General features: G+C 39.7%; 1 protein-coding gene across 1 annotated transcript in view; it reads right to left on the bottom strand.

Annotated features, from left to right (window-relative positions):
* The window catches only part of nampt1 (nicotinamide phosphoribosyltransferase 1), a 35018-nt gene that overhangs the window by 12611 nt on the left and 4632 nt on the right, over positions 1–17775 (bottom strand). The window contains exons 2-7 of the mRNA XM_080190761.1: positions 14065–14221; positions 11696–11799; positions 2415–2543; positions 2050–2208; positions 1478–1614; positions 153–378 (exon numbers count right to left, since the gene is read on the bottom strand). Coding sequence (XP_080046887.1) covers positions 153–378; positions 1478–1614; positions 2050–2208; positions 2415–2543; positions 11696–11799; positions 14065–14221 — 912 coding nt within the window. The remainder of the gene's footprint in view (positions 1–152; positions 379–1477; positions 1615–2049; positions 2209–2414; positions 2544–11695; positions 11800–14064; positions 14222–17775) is intronic.

The raw sequence follows: 17775 nt of genomic DNA, 5'->3' as shown, positions 1-17775 counted from the left end.
CACTTTATTTCAATATTTCAACTCCCATTCTAGTACATTAACCTTGTATTTTCATTTTGTTTTAGAGATACATCAATACTTCTGTGTCATATTGTTACTGAAGAGATTATAAACAAGGAGCTATATTCCAAAACAAAAGAAAAATATATTACCTGTAGAACTGTATCAAGCGGATTTCCTGAATCTGGCCGAATAATGAGTGGGGCTGAAGGGTTTCTTGCTTCTATCAAACTTCTCAAGTCCTCACCCCAGATTATTTCGCAAGCATGATAAATGTCATAACTATCACTAACAATTGATACAGGCACTGTGGAAAACTTCTTCACTATGTGTTCAAAGGCAGCTTTTTCAGAGTCTTTTCCCCAGGCTGTAATTGTACTGCTCAAAAAACAAAATACAGAAATTCAAGAAACATCCAAAATTTATTATATCATCAGAATTAATAACAAAGCTCCTCAAAACAATCGAAGAGCAGAAATTTTTAAGCAAGCTCAATGATTCGCTGTTCTGATCAGTGCTTCAGGATGGAGATAAGTAAAATTATAGGAAACAGTATAGGATGAAGTTTACATAAAGGAAGAAAGAGAATAAAGCAATAGTACAACCAGGTGCTATGAAGATTGAAAAAGATGAATTAGGGACAAGTGAAAACTGGAGAATCCTGAGGGTTTATTACTTAAAATTTTAGAAGTTTCAGTCAATTTGTCCTGCAAACAGCAAATTGGGTTCAGAGGAAAGATATTTATTCAGGCTATCATTATGATTAGCGATTGTGTTGTTTGAAATACAAACAAATTCTTGAGTTCTCAGCATTAAGAAAAATAAGAGGGATGGCACGGTGGCAAGCACTGCTGCCTCACAGCACCAGGGACCTGGGTTCAATTCTGGCCTCGGATCATTGTGCATGGAGTTTGCACATTCACCCTGTGTCTGTGTGGGTTTCCTCTGGGTGCTCCAAAGATGTGCAGGATTGGTTGATTGGCCTTGCTAAATTAACCCACGTATCAGGAGGATTGCAAAATAAATATGAGGGGTTGAGGTGATAGAGTCTGGATGGGATTGTGTTTGGTGCAGACCTGATGAGCCGTATGGCCTCCTTCTGCACTGTAGGGATTCTATGACATCAAGTTCTAAGAAATGCATATCTCCTCTACTCCAAGATAAATCAAAATATAAATGAGAATTTAAAACAGGAGACTTACGAAGCATTATTTAAGAAAAACATTAAATAGAATGAGGTTTGGTTAAATTGCGAGGGGTTTATAAAAGATTCAATTGTCTCCACAGTGATCACACTATTCACTTATTCAAATAAGATGCATCAAATTAATTTTCAGGTAATACAGCATTCCCATATCAAAATGTAATTTTACAAAAGTACTACTTAGCAAAGTATTCCTCCTAGCATTTTGTGAAATTTACTGACTTAAAATTTTTTGAAGCCCCCAATTGTAACTTAAATTATGAAAATGCTCACCTGTGTTCTGCTGCTGGTACTGAAAAACCTGGCACAGGATCCTTTGTTCCATAATACTTCTTGATGACTGTGATTCCTGCAACTGTGTCTGTTCCTTTGAAGTTTACAAGGTGTGAAGATGCCCCAATTCCTGCTGTCTAAAAGAGACAAACAGGCAATTAAATTGAGCTGTATTAAATTTACTCATGGTTTTGAATAGGTATTTATTCAAAAACCAATCTTAACTTAGCCCAGCTTAATTTTTTTTCACTAAATTTAGCTTTTCCTCAAACCTGTGTCCTGGTCATGCAATTTTTCTAACAGTAGCAAGTTGGATCATAATTTTCCACAAGATGATTCAGATCCTAATCATGCATCTTGTTATGCACGTACACGGTGTATAGTCTTAACTCTACAGCAACGTGAACTTGGGAATGTGACTACATCACCACTTTACTCTGTTAGACAGTACGGCAAGTAAAAAAAAAAGAGGTTTTGTGAATAAGACCTGGTGAGATTTTAACTAAGCCATTCTGTTAATTCAGGTACATTTCTACTGGTAAAACACACGGGTCATTGCACAAAGTCTTTACCTCTTGTGAGGAAACCCCTCTGTAACCAAAGTCATGAAGCTTGTACTCCAGTCCATCTAAATTACCAGCAGTCTGCATCAAGTACTTGGCTAAAATTTTCTTCTGCTCTCTGGAATTCGTGGCCACAGAGATTGGATACCAAGTTTGAACAAGACTAGTCTGAAAACAAAAATAAAGCAAATTTGATTTGATTTATTATTGTCACATGTATTAAATACAATGTCACTGCTGCCTCCCAAAAGACTGCATTCTGCCCACATCCAAGTTACAGGGAGATTAAAGGTGAAATGGCATTAAATTAAACGTGACTGAATGTATTGCAAAAATTTTGTTTACTTTTCGTTGAAACATAAGTGGATACATACCTCAACCCAGTTAGTCAGCCAATAGCATTCCGGATCTGTATTTTCAACAGTAAAAAGAACATTTCCCCGTGGGATGACACTTCCTTCGGGGACAGCCTTTATTTCTATTGGAAGGTGACCATCGTGTTTCTAAAATGGAAAATCAAAAATCCAAAGCAGTCAGCATTTTTGTAATATAATTCTGAAAAAGTTGTATTACCATGTTTCCTAATTCTCACATAATCTTCACTCCATCAAGAACACCATCCTTTTACTGATCTAAGAAAGGCTAACAACCATAAATAAAACTTTCAAGTTTGCTCTCTCAAAAAAGGTGAAAGGGAAGAAAAACTGATACAAAACATTACAGCCTTACTCAGAAGGAACATAATTTTAAACAGCCTCAGCAGCATGGTACAAAGTAAATCAATTGATCCATTACTTCATAACATGTGTAATTTAAAAGCACAGTTTGTTGAGTTACATTCTAAGAACAAAATTACCTTGGTGAAATATCATTAAATGTAAGGCAAAGATAGTAAGGCTATAGAAAAATCATACCAGACGTGCTCAATAAAGAAATGATTTTTGGCCAAGATTGATACTTCAGATGATTCACTGTTGTAGAAGTCAAGATTTACTGGTTTTTGACATTGCCATTTTGGCCAGTGCCCCAGAAGATTCTGGCCCAATTGAAGCAGCTTAACAAACTGAGCAATCTGATGTCAAAAGTATTACAACTTTGCTATTTAAAAAGTTCATCTGTGATCTTTAACATATCTTTGGAAGGGGAGGTAACAAAGTCCAAGAAAAGTGGCTGTAGGAATGATTGCTCCCCACTTCACTTTCCAGCACACATTTGAGAGATTTTGCAGTCTTTTTTTTTTAGGGCTTTTAATCCAATAGAAATATTAATGCATGTTAAGTTTGGTTTAGCTATTTGTTCAGTCAAATGCTTCCTGAGTATTAACATAGAAAAAGAAAATTCACAGCACAATCTACATTTGCTAATAGTCTGTTCTCTTTAGATGGACTATAATTTCTCCCTCAATGAGAAAAATGGTCTCCAATTCAGGAGAAACAACTTTTCTGCAATTTTCACTTTGAATGTAAAATGGGAGTAGACCAAACGGTCCATTGGGCTGATCACCTGCCTCACTGCATGATGATCTGCAGTCACTTTCCCAAACACTTCCCATACCAGCAGATTCCCATAGCACCAAAAGTGCCTCTTTCCCGGCCTCAAATGCAATTAATGATGGAATATTCACAACCATCTAGGACAAAGAATTCCAAAATTTCACAACCCTTGACTGAAGAAATTTCCCCTAGTCTCAGTCCTAAATGAGTAATTCCTAATCCTGATATTGCACCTGGGTTCTCAATTCCATCTACAACACAAGAGCGTGACACCTTGTCAAATGCCTTTAGGAAATCCAAAGCATACCATATCTCTCAGTTTGTCTTTACCTACTAGTTACGTCACTGATATCAGGCTAACTGGCCTATGGGTCAATATTCTCTGTTATCCCTTCTTGAATAGCTGTTTGCAAACATCAAATCTGCTAATCCTGAATCTTGAAAGATATTATCCTTGGATGCAGGCCAATAGGTTTTAATGCAATCCTTTTTTCTTTGTCGTTAATAATTACCTTAAATTTCTCATTCTTATTAGATCTTAGTTATTCTTTATTTATAGTATGTAATGTTGGTCTTCCACTGAAGACAAAATACTTGCGCAATGTCTGCCATTTTCATTTTTTAAAAATTCATTCAGCCAGTGAGCATCACTGGCTGTGCTAGCATTTATTGCCCATCCCCAAGGGCATTAAGAGAGCTTTGTGCACCTGAAGTGGGAGACAGCCTAAGTAAGGGAGCCATGCTAATTCAGTGCAGAGTGGGAGGAGGTGCTTTTCCCCTTCTTTTCTTTCTTCTTGCTTTGTAACTGTTGATCTGCAGGGAAAGATCCAGAGAGCATCCTGGGAAGGTAAGTGATAATAAAGACCTACCTCGGTATCTACAGCTATAAACGAAGATAAGAGTTTAATAAATTTTCTTAAATAATTTAATTGGTGATAGAAATGTTGATAAGTGGGGTTAAGTGCTGCATTCGAGAGATGTGGGAAATCCGTGACGCTTCCAGACAATATCTGCAGGAAGTGCACCCAATTGCAGTTCCTCACTGACCACATGGATAGGTTGGAGCAGCAACTGGATGCACTTAAGAGCATCAAAGTGGTGGAAAGTATCATCGCAGGAATTTGAAAGATGTGGTGACACCCAAGGTGCAGACAGATAGATGGGTGACCACGAGAAGGGGCAGGCAGTCAGTGCAGGAATCCCCCGTGGTTGTTCCCTTCTTTAACAAGTATACCTTTGATGCTGCTGGGGGGATGGGGGGTGGAAAATAACAGCAGCAGCAACGTGAGCAGTGGCACCATAGCTGGCTCTGTTGTTAAGCAAGGAGGGACAAAGAGCATCAGAGCAATAGTTTTCGGAGACTCTACAGCTAGGGTTAAGATAGGCACTTCTGCGGACGTAAAGAGACTCCTGGATAGTACGTTGACTCCCTGGTGCCCGAATATCTCTACAAAGACAGAAAGCATTCTGAAGGGAGAGGGTGAACAGCCAGAGGTCGTGGTACACATTGGCACGAACAACATAGGTAGGAAGAGTGATGAGGTCCTGCAGCAGCAGTTTAGGGAGTTAGGTATAAAGTTAAAAAGCTGGATTTTAGGGTTGTAATATAAGAATTACTCCCTGTGCCATGTGCCAGTCAGGCTAGAAACAGGAAGATAGTACAACTCAACACTTGGCTAAACAGCTGGTGTAGGAGGGAGAATTTTAGATATCTGGATCATTGAGATCTTTTCCGGGGCAGTTAGGACCTGTACGAGGAGGACGGGTTGCATCTAAACTAAAGGGGCATAAATATTCTGGCCAGGAGGTTTCCTCATGTCGCACGGGAGGATTTAAACTAGTTTGGCAGGGGGGTGGGAACCAATTGCAAAGGTGAATTAACTGAAGGGAAACTAGAGAGTTGGGCCAGTAAGACTTGAAGGAAGAGCAGGCATGGTGTGGTTGCTGAAGTGGACTGAATTGCATTTGTTTCAATGCAAGAAGTATAACAGGTAAAACAGATTAACTTAAGAGCTTGGATTAGTACTTGGAATGAAGGTATTATTGCCATTACAGAGACTTGGTTAAGGAAAGGACAGGATTGGCAGCTTAACTTTCTAAGATACAGATGCTTCCAGCTATGAGGAGAGGCTGAATAAACTAGGTTTGTACTCGTTAGAGTTTAGAAGAATGAGGGGAGATCTCATTGAGACGTATAAGATGATGAATGGGATGGATAGGGTAGAGGTGGAGAGACTCTTCCCACTCAAAAAAGACAGTAGGACTACGGGGCACAGCCTCAAGATAAAGGGGGGGCGGTTTAGAACGGAGCTGAGGAGGAACTTCTTCACTCAAAGGGTGGTGAATCTCTGGAATTCTCTGCCTGTTGAAGTGGTGGGGGCTGCCTCACTAAATATTTTTAAGACGCAGGTTGATGGGTTTTTGATAAGAGAGGGGATTAAGGGTTATGGGGAGAGGGCGGGAAAGTGGAACTGAGCCACGACAGATCAGCCATGATCTTATTGAATGGCGGGGCAGGCTCGAGGGGCTGGATGGCCTACTCCTGCTCCTATTTCTTATGTTTCTTATGTTCTTATGCTTCAGGCAGGATAGAGGGGCATGTAAAAGGGGTGGCGGAGTTGCACTACTGGTTAAAAATATTACAGCTGTACCATGGGAGGACACCTCGGAGGGCTCATACAGCGAGGCAACATGGGCAGAGCTCAGGAATAAGAAGGGTGCAGTCACAGTATTGGGGATTTCCTATAGACCTCCAACAGCCAGTGGGAGATAGAACAACAGATATATAGGCAGATTTTGGCAAGGTGTAAAAATAACACAGTTGTTGGGGTGAGTGATTTAAACTTCCCCTATATTGACAGGGGTGTGGATGGGGCAGAGTTTATAAGGAGCATCCAGGAGGGCTTCTTGAAACAGTATGTAGATAGTCCACTAGGGAAGAGGCCATATTGGACCTGATATAGGGAAATGAGCCTGGCCAGGTGGTCGATGTTTCAGTAAGGGAGCAGTTTGGGAACAATGACCACAATTCAGTAAGCTTTAAAGGCACTGATGGATAAAGGTAAGTGTAGTCCTCAGGTGAAGGTGCTAAATGGGAGAAGGCTAATTACAACTATATTAGACAGGAACTGAAGAATGTAGATTGGGAACAGATGTTTTGAGAGCAAATCAATATCTGGCAAGTGGGAGGCTTTCAAGTGCAACTAGATAGGAATTCACAATCGGCACGTTCCCGAAGGGATGAAGGATAAGTATGGCATAATGAGAGATATTGGATAATAAGAGATATTTGAGCCCAGTCAAAAAAAAGGAAGCATTTGTCAAGGCTGGGAGGTGGGAACACATGAAGCAAGTGTGTAATACGAGAAAATTAGTAAGAAACTTCAGCAAAGCGTTAGGAGGGCTAAAAGGGGTCAGGAAAAGTGATTGGCCAGCAAGATTAAGGAAAAATCCAAAGGCTTTTTAAAAGTATATAAAAGGACAAAAGGGTAGCTAGGGAGAGGGTTGGCCCACTCAAAGGCAGGGGTGGGAATCTATATGTGGAGCCAGAGGAAATGGGCAAGATATTAAATGAGTATGTTGCGTCAATGTTCATCAAAGGAGAAGGACTTGGTGGATAATGAGTCTGGAGAAAGGTGTATAGATAGTTTGGGTCATGTTGGGATCAAAAAGGAGATATTGGAGGTCTTGAAAAACATTCAAGGTAGTCAAGTCCCCAGGACCTGATGGAATATATCCCAGAATACTGAGACAGACAAGGGGGAAAATTGCTGGGGCTGAGAGAAATTTTTGTATCCTCACTGGCTACAGGTGAGATTTCAGAGAATTAGAGAATAACCAATGTTGTTCCTTTGTTTAAGCAAGGATAATCCAGATAATTACAGACCAGTGAGCCCTACCCCAGTGGGAGGGAAATTACTGGAGAAGTTTCTTTGAGGCAAGACTTACTAATGCTTGGAAATAAGTGGATGTATTAGCAAGAGGCAAGATGGTTTTGTGAAGGGAAGGTCACGTCTCACTAACTTGAGCTTTTCGAGGAAGTGATGAAGATGATTGGTGAGGGTAGGACATTGGATATTGTCCACGCGGACTTCAGCAGGGTCTTTGATAAGGTTCCTCATGACAAACTGGTACAGAAGGTAAAATCCCACGGATCAGGGGTGAACCGGCAAGATAGATACAGAACTGGCTCAGTCATAGGAGACGTAGGGTGGCAGTGGAAGGTGTGTTTCTGAATGGAGGGCTGTGGCGAGTGGCGTTTTTCAGGGATCAGTGCTGGGACCTTTGCTGTTCGTAATATATACATTATTTGAAGGAAAATGTAACTGATTTGATTAGTAAGTTTGCAGACAACACAAAGATTGGTGGAATTACAGATAGCGATGAGGACTGACAGAGGATACAGATTGATTGGAGACTTGGAGTTTAATCTGGACAAATGTGAAGTAATACATTTTGGAAGGTCTAATACAGATGGGAATTATACAGTAAATGGCAGGACTCTTAAGACTACTGACAGGCAGAGGGATCTGAGTGTACTAGTACACAGGTCAAAAGTGGTAAGGCGTCACATGGCATGTTTGCCTTCATTGGCTGGGGTATTGAGTTTAAAAATTGGCAAGTCATGTTGCAGCTTTATAGAACCTTAGTTAGACCACACTTGGAATATCGTGTTTAATTCTGATTGTCACACCAGTAGAAGGATGTGGAGGCTTTGGAGTGAGTACAGAAATGATTTACCAGGATGTTGCCTAGTATGTATTTATTATCAGAGGTTGGAGAAGCTTGATTTGTTCTCACTGGGAAGACCAAGGTTGAGGGGTGACCTGATAGAAGTCTACAAGATTATGAGGGCATGGACAGAGTGGATTGTTAGAAGCTTTCTCGCAGGGTGGAAGAGTCAATTACTGGGGTCCACAGGTTTAAGGTGTGAGGGGCAAGGTTTGAAGGAGCTGTACAAGGCAAGATTTTTTTTTAAACAGAGGGTGGTGGGTGCCTGGAACTCGCTGCCTGGGGAGGTAGTGGCAGTTATGAAAGTGACTTTAAGGGCTGTCTTGACAAATATGTGAATAGGATGGGAACAGAGGAATATGATCCCCAGAAGGGTAGGGGGTTTTAGTTCAGGTGGTCAGTATGGTCAGAGCAGGCTTGGAGGGCCGAAGGGCTGGTCCTGTGCTGTAATTTTCTTTGTTCAAGAGTCAACCACACTACAATGGATCTAGGCTCACATACAGGCCAGACTAAGTAAGGACAGCAGATTTCTTTCCCTAAAAGGACATTAGTGAAACAGATGGGTTTTTGCAACAATAGTTTCCTTGTCATCATTAGACTTTAATTTCAGATACTTTTTATTGAATTCAAATTTCACCATCTACTGTGGTGGGTTTCAAACCTGGGTCCCCAGAGCATTACCCTGGGTTTCTGGATTACTAGTCCAGTAACAATACTCTACACTAACTCCTCCCCATCATAATTTCATCCTAATTATGTTGGTCTATAATTGGGACTGAACTGCACTCTAAGAGCTCTTAGAATTGTCTTTTTTTTTTAAATCCCATATTCTATTTTTCCCTCATCTTCAAATTTCTGGTCACCTTTTGCTGGTTTCTAAAATATTCCCAATCCTCAAGTATAATAATCTTATAATCCTTTTCTTTTAAACAAGCACTATTTTTAACTTCTTGAAGCTAATAACAGATCTTTCTTAAAGTTCTTGTTTTTCATGGAAAATATTTTTGTTGAACATTCTTCTACGATCCTGATTTGTTACTTTAAACGTTTCTTTATCACCATATCTTTTAGTTGATTTACCCAATCAATCTCAGCTTTCATACATATAGTAATCCTAAATTTAAAGCCAATTGATGTGATTAAGGTTTATTTGGTTTAAAATTACACAATTTTATTGTATTATGATCATTTTTCCCAGCAAAACTTTTATTACGAGGTAACTAACTAACCCTGCCTCATTTCACAATATAGTTACTTCCACCATTGCAAAGGCATTCAACAATCTTATCCTTCCCATGGCAAAAAAAACTGTCCTGTCTACACGAAGATTAAAGCCCCTTCAATTATTACACTGTCTTTGTCACGACCTCCAACTATTTCTTGCTTAATGATCTGTCCAATGATGTAACTGCAGTTCAGGCGTCTATAAACCACTCAGTATTTCTGATCTTTCTCTTCTAATCACCACCATTATTTATTCTACTGCCTGATCTCCTGGGCCAAGATTCTTTCTTAGTACTGTCTTTATGTTGTCCTTCAGTATGAGGGTTAATTCTCCTCCTTTTTCATATGTTGTGTATACTGGAATATTTATTTTGGTCACCTAATCTCTGCGATGGCAATTAGATCCAAACTATTCATCTTGATTTGTGCCGCTGGTTCATGTGCCTTAAAGAGCCTTTAATATTTTAAATAATATTCTTGACATTGACCCAGTCAATGATGCACTATAATTGTTAAACTCAGTCTTCCTTAAATGTAACTGTATCTTACTAATATATGGCATGTAATGGACTCAGCCATCCATCACATCAAGTGCTATTAGACCTCTCACTTCTACTAAAACTGCCAACTTGTCTAATGTCATCCTGGAGAGCAAAGATAATCCAGCTTCCTTCCTAATCATTCCACACCCACCCCTCCCCATACCTTTAAAACCTTTTCCACTGCTCAGTGCCCCCAACATGAGTAAAGAGCAGAGTTCATGGATTTTCCACCAAGGTAAAAGACCATCCATTCAGCTGCCTCTGTCCTATCTCTTCCCCAAGCTAAACCTACTCCCAGTCTGCTTTGAACTCCCATCTCCAGTTTCACTCCATTCCAATCTTACCTAGTGCATGAGGTCCACGCCTTGATCCAATTCAAACTGATGACTGATTTCCTTTCTAGGTCCCAGAGAAACTGACATGAATAAGTTTGTGCTAAATAGCCACTGTTTCCCTCTCTCAAACTATCTCCAACCCCTAAAGGCCTTTAAAAGAATGTTGCATTCTTTCAGACTTTCCTTGAAGCCTAAGTCTTAATATCCCTCCTAATGTTTCCTTTGGTTAGGCATGTCAACACCTGACAGCTTTGTGAAAAATGCATTCTAAAAATGAACAAATTTTAATCTTGTTTGTTAAAAAGACTAAAGTTTATTTTTCAAATTATTTTCATTAGACCTGTGCTAGAACTTTAATACTAAACCAGTAATAAATTGTCAAAAGTTCTATTGTAGGAACTGAATTAGTAAAATTATCTGAACCAATTCTACTGAAGTCAAGTGGCACAGAAACACCCCATGTGCTTCAACTTGGCAGCTAGAGCTGACAATAGCCCTGAATTTAATAAACTTATTTGGCCTTTACTCTGTATCCAAATAGCACAAGCTTGGTTTATAAAGGTTAAGTTGATTTCATGCCAGCAGAGTAAGATTGAATGAAGTTCTAACATATCTCACTCAAGGGGGATAATCACTCACTTCTTCCCTCCCAAAGACCAAAATATCCTTCTTGACAATGCAATTCTCATCACTGCACATAAAACATTCTAAATAAGGCTCAAAATTAAAAATGTTCCATTTAAATCCAGTCCCTTATTTGTATCCCAATTTAAGCCCCTCACTTACCAAACAGAATGACTGCTGAATCACTTTACTATCTTAACTGTTCTCTGCCAACCAATATGTTGTGTACATATTCAAATGTTTCATGTTCAATATACACTACAACATTATCCAGAAGGCATCCCTCACAGTTTTGAGGAAGTAAGACTCCAAACTTTATCACTGCAATATAAATATATAGTGGAACAAATGGCTTCAGCACTCTGGGTTAAAAGGCATGGAAGAGTGAAGAGGTGGTATCAAATATGGAATGCCAGGAAATCTCCCTGCTATCCAGAAACCATATTCAGAAATGCATGTGTAATGGGAGATAGTACTGGTTGAACAGTGAAGTCTACTACAGTCAAAGAACCCACAATCTATACCAATGCTTATATATAAATAGTCATGGGTTAAGAGACCAATGGACAATTCAAACCTTAGTCTTGCAATAATTAAATGCTTTGGCAAGGATGTGGGAGGAAAAGACAAAAGCATCTGGTTCAAAGAATCAATTGTTCCTGACACTTTCAACTCCTGCAGCAGATAAAAATCTTAAATCTCCTACCTCAAGAATATAATTCCAACCACATTCATTAAATACATCATGTTGAAAATGTTCTTTGTAGACCTCTTTGGCTTCTTGAATTTTCTCTTTTGTTACAACTTTACCTGTTAAAAAAATTAGAGGAAGCAATTTTCATTCAGAGATTAAACAATTAATCCGAGTTTTTGTTTTTTTTCCCATTTAGTTCCTGTGGCAAAGCTATTCAAACCCAACCTTTAAAAATGTTGTTATTTCCACAAAGATAAATAGCTACGCCACTTATTTCCCGAAAAGGATCTTTTGGAAAAGTTTTTTTTACTACTGCTAAATGTCAAGGAATTGTATCATTGAATCATGTCGTGATAAACCAAACTCCCAAACTTCTCTAATGAGTAATGAACCAAACAACTTATTTCACCCAAATAAAGACAATGATCTTCATACAGCTGAAAGCAAAGTAAAATTTAAATCAAACTAACATTAGTAAATGGGTAGTTAGATGCAAGTTTCTAGCTAACACCAAGCTAGAAAGACCAAGCCAGTTTCCCGCTTAGAAAGAATACCAGGACTAGAGGGCACAGCCGCAAGATGGGGGGGGGGGGGGGGGGGGGGGGGGGGGGCACAGTTTAGATCAGAGTTGAGGAGGAACTTCTTCACTCAAAGGGTGGTGAACCTCTGGAATTCTCTGCCCATTGAAGTGGTGGAGGCTACCTCGCTAAATATATTTAAGTCACGGGTAGATAGGTTTTTGACAGACAAGGGGATTAAGGGTTACGGGGAGAAAGCAGGAAAGCGGAACTGATCCACTTCAGATCAGCCATGATCTTATTGAATGGCGGGGCAGGCTCGAAGGGCTAGATGGCCTACTCCTGCTCCTATTTCTTATGTTCTTATAGTACGTGAGGATTTAGAGATGCAAAACATGATACGAGGTAAACAGGCTTCATCTGGAACCGAACAATGGTCAACTAAGTTACTTCATTCTAGACTAACAAAACGCACTTGTATTCTATGGGCAAGAAAGAATTTATGATAATAAAGTTGATCCAATCATGTGAATTCACATATCCAGAAATTATGCTGCAGTTGTACAATGTACTGGTTAGGCTGTACACAGTTCTCTCCATAACTCTGGTCACCATAATATTTATGGAACATCTGGAATCTAGAAGCAGTGCAGAGGGATCAACTTAGTTGCACTCCAATGTCAGGCAACAATCATGAACACAACTAGATAAACAAAAGTCTTTAAACTCAAAAGACATGTCTGCATTAAGCTTTTGGGAGGTACAGAAAAGGCAAACTGGAAACAATACTTCAATACGTCATGGGCAGCAATGTGACACTGCTGCCTCAGTGCCAGGGACCCAGGTTCAATTCAGGCCTCGGGAGACTTTCTCCCCATGTCTAGGTGGGTGCCCTCTGGTTTACCTCCACATTCCGAAGATATGCTGGTTAGGTTGATTGGCCATTCTAAGTTGCTCCTTCATGTCAGGGAAATTAGCAGGGTAAATATGTGGGGGTTATGGGGCCTTGGCGAGATTGTTGTTTGTGAAAGCATAATAGGCCAAATGTCCTCCTTCCACACTGCAGGCTCTCTCTAATTCTGTAGGACTCGGGGGGGCTTGAAATATAATACCTATGTCAATCAAAGGATGGCAAGAACAAATGGTAGTTCAGATTGTGTGTTCAGCGTATGGACAAGGTTATTATTGTTCACTGTTAAAACAGGGTAAATCAGATAACAACTTCCATCATATCGAAGCATTGTCAAATGCGTAAATCCAGAAACTGCTGTCAATAATACCTTGCATTTCCATAGGGTGCATTGCAACAGTTCTCACTGATAGACCTGGCATTTAAATTCATGCAATGGTGAGAAGTTTGCAGTACTTATTCAGTAGTTGGCCAAAGCCTCAAAAACAATCCTTGTCATTCCCATAAATGCCCTGAAGATGATCCAGGGCTGGGGCCAAATGCCCGATTCTAATGCTGTTCTGCAAAGTTGGCAGCGGGTGAATGGCAGCCACCATTCTTTTGACACTGACAGCAAAATCTGGGCCAAAGTTCACAGAGTTAATTGCATAAAACAGTACCAAAAAAAAAGCACCTCTCGACCAAGAAAAATCCCATAACTGGATGTATAACTGAAGTTTGCACTGTCGGTTTCATATTCTTTAATATCTGAATGAATTCACATTATCACTTCATACATTTACACATTATAATACACATTTAAAATAGAATGATTCTATTTTTCATTAGCAGAGTCCAACTAAAAAAGGAGCATTAAGAAATCTTGAACAACAATTTTACACTTATAAAAGCAACATAAAAAGTGATCTATATTTGATTCATATGCTTATTAGCAAGAAGTTTCAAAAAGTCACCTGCTAAATATTTCTTGAGAATATATTGCAAACCATAGAACACGGTTTCATTATATTGCACCTTCTTGGATTTGATATCTTCCTTCCTCTTCTCACGGCATTCAAAATAAGAATATACCTTGCTTGTATTTGGTGGGTATTGCAGATAATGAGTCACCTTTGTAATTGGAGAAAGTGTAATACAGTAAATAACAGTTAAAAATAAATTGGAAGTTTACTTTAAAATACACTAGAAGTAGTGGGGTACACAAAACAATTAAATACAGCCAGATTAGTTGATAAACTGTCAACAGAATGTAATAACTTGCTGGGGGAAAACAATATTAGGTTCTAATACAAAATATATTTCCTAGGTTGAGGACAAAGGATTCAAAGCTAGCAATCCATGCGACTTCCCACTACACTGAGTCCATAAGTATTACACTGAAGTTCCAAAATGAAATTGAAATCCAAAATAACCAACAGCTCATCTAATCTGAAGGCAAGGATTAATTAGACAAAATAATATAGCTATGTGCCAATACCAGATTAAAATTTTTTTTGCAAAGTAATGCCTTTATTTGGCAACATATGGATAGTGTAATAGTTACTCAAAAGCAGGCAGAGAAAACATACAGTAAGAGGTACAGTAGTTACAGTTTCAAAATCCTGGTACACCCCCTCCAACAGTACTGTGGTGTATTTACATCACATGGACTCCAGTGTTTCGAGAAGGCAGTTCATTAACCCCTACTTTCTCAAGGACGGGCAATAAATGCTGGCCTGCTCAATTAAATCCACATCCCGCAAATGAATAGAAAAATGATAGCCAAAATTAGCAAATACTTATCCATAATATGGTCACAACAATGTTGAAATCCCTTTACTATAATACCCATCTCTGGGTGAAATAGGTTTAACATAATTTTGATGTGGCCTGATAGCCTTCTTGATCACTTTAGAAAATGGGTTTTTCGAGAAATTGAGAATTCTTTGCAGCTTTTGGCAATATTGCTATTTGCTGCATTAATTACAAGAGTATCATTAAACAAAATACAGAATTTTAAACATTAAGCGTACTTCTCTGGTACTATCAGTTCTCAACTATGAATCGATTTTCCTTTGGCCAACTCGTTAAGCATAGTTGAAAGTGTCCTTTTGGGATAATACCCACGATACACAAGACCTACCATCGCACTGTTGTGATTTAAATAAAGTACTATGCAATTATCACCTAATCCAACAGGCAGTTTGCATGTTCGGCAAGCTAACTGCATATTTCATAGATCCAAAGATTAATGAAACAGCTTGATAAAACGGTCATTGATGGCACAATCTTTCACCTAATTGTAGGGTGACAGACATGAATTGTATTCACAATTCCTAAAAGCTGACCTAGGTCTTGGTTTGGAAAAGAGAGTGGTGATGCTCTTGGGAGAACTAATGAATGGATTCTGGTTATACAAGCCATTTTTTTTCTAAAGAATCCCAAAACAACTAATAAAAGCAGTCGCTCTTGATGTGGTGCCTGATGCTTGAAATGCAAGTAGTTAAAAATCGGCAGGCTGTATTTCATTTGTGAAGAACACGTAGTACTGTTTCCAATTTTAAGCAAAATTGCAGAGAGTTGCAAGTCTCAAGGTAACCTGTTCATGTTATTTGCACCTACGGCTCAAAGATGAAGGGCTTAAAGGAGAATAGGACTTCAGAGCTAAATAATCCAGCACCAAGATTGATGCAATTGTAGTCTCAGCAAACCCATTTTTGTTCACATGGAAAAGTTAGACAGGATCGTCCACAGTCATCTTCTATTATATTTAAGTGGTCAACACTAAATGGGATAGGCATTTCTAAAAGGCTTATCATTTTTGAAACAGAAGTTTGCTTATTGGCAAACTTACCTGGGGACTGGATGCAACATACACTTTTTAAAATTCTTTCATGAAATTTGAGCATTGCTGACTACACCAACATTTGTTGCCTGTCTCAAATTGACTGACGTAGTGGTGATAGTGAGCTTCCTTCTTAAATCACTGCAATCTATGTGGAGTAGCTACCTCCACAATGCTGTTACGTTGTTCCAGGATTTTGAATCACCTTCACTAAAAACAGCAATATAGTTCCAAGTCAAGCTACTGCGTGGCTTGAAAAATAACTGATAGTGGTGACATTCCTCGTCATCTGCTGCCCTTATCCTTCTTAGTGTAGAGTTTGTGGGTTTGGAAGATGCAATTTGTGAACTGCTGCAGCACACCTTGTATATCGTGCATTGCTGCCACTGTGGAGGGAGTGAATGTTTAAGATGGTGGAATCAATGACATTCAAGCAGGCTGTTTTGTTCTACTCACCTTAAATCAATGGGATACAGTGCTAGTCATCATATAATCTGCACCACTGGCGCACTTTCAACTGTCAAGACCCAGAACATTGACAAAGGAAGAGCGGTAGATGTGATTTTATTGGACTTCAGCAAGGCATTCGATAAGGTCCCCCATGCAAGACTTCTTGAGAAAGTGAGAGGGCATGAGATCCAAGGGGCTGTTGCCTTTGGATCCAGACCTGGCTTGCCCGCAGAAAGCAGAGTGGTTGTAGATGGGCTTTTTTCTGCATGGAGGTCGGTCACCAGTGGAGTGCCCCAGGGATCTGTTCTGGGACCCTTGCTGTTTATAATTTTCATAAATGACCTGGATGAGGAAGTGGAGGGATGGGTTGGTAAGTTTGCTGACGACACGAAGGTTGGTGGCGTTGTGAATAGTTTGGAGGGATGTCAGAAGTTGCAGCGTGACATAGATAGGATGCAAGGCTGGGCAGAAAAGTGGCAGATGGACTTCAACCCAGATAAATGTGTACTGGTTCATTTTGGCAGGTCAAATGGGATGAAGGAGTATAATATCAAGGATAAGACTCTTAGCAGTGTCGAGGATCAGAAGGACCTTGGGGTCCGGGTCCATCACAGGTAGAGGAAGTGGTTAAGACTTATGGTGTACTAGCCTTCAATCAAGGGATTGAGCTTAGGGGTCGGGATATAATGCTGCAGTTTTATAAGACCCTGGTCAGACCTCTCTTGGAATACCGTGCTCAGTTCTGGTTGCCTCATTACAGAAAGGATGTGGAAGCTATTGAAAGGGTGCACAGGAGATTTACAAGGTTGTTGCCTGGATTGGGTGGCATGCCTTATGAGGATAGGTTCAGGGAGCTCGGTCTTTTCTCCTTAGAGATATGAAGGATGAAAGGTGACCTGATAGAAGTGTATAAGATGTTGAGAGGTATAGATCGGGTGGATTCTCAGAGGCTTTTTCCCAGGGCTGGAATGGTTGCTATGAGAGGACACAGGTTTAAGGTGCTGGGGAGTAGGTACAGAGGAGATAATAAGGGGTATGTTTTTCACTCAGAGGGTAGTGGGTGACTGGAATCGGCTGCCGGTGGTGGTGGAGGCAAATTCGATAGGGTCTTTCAAGAGACTTCTGGATGAGTACATGGGATTTAATAAAATTGAGGGTTATAGGTAAGCCTAGTAGGTAGGGATATCATCAGTGCAACTTGTGGGCTGAAGGGCCTGTTTGTGTTGTAGTTTTTCTATGTTCTAACTCTAGAATTCCCTCTTAAACCTCTTCGTCTTGTCATGCTCCTTTAAGACTCTCCTTAAAATTGATCTGATCATTGATGAGATGCAAAAGCTCAGTTAGGGCACTGGATAGTTACAAATTAGCCAGGAAGGAGCTAAAGAGAGAG

The sequence above is a fragment of the Carcharhinus amblyrhynchos genome, chromosome 6 (assembly GCF_965287045.1).
Source record: "Carcharhinus amblyrhynchos chromosome 6, sCarAmb.v2.hapA, whole genome shotgun sequence".
NCBI lineage: Eukaryota > Metazoa > Chordata > Chondrichthyes > Carcharhiniformes > Carcharhinidae > Carcharhinus > Carcharhinus amblyrhynchos.
Note: the sequence above shows the minus strand (reverse complement) of the source record. Positions and strands in the feature narration are given on the sequence as shown.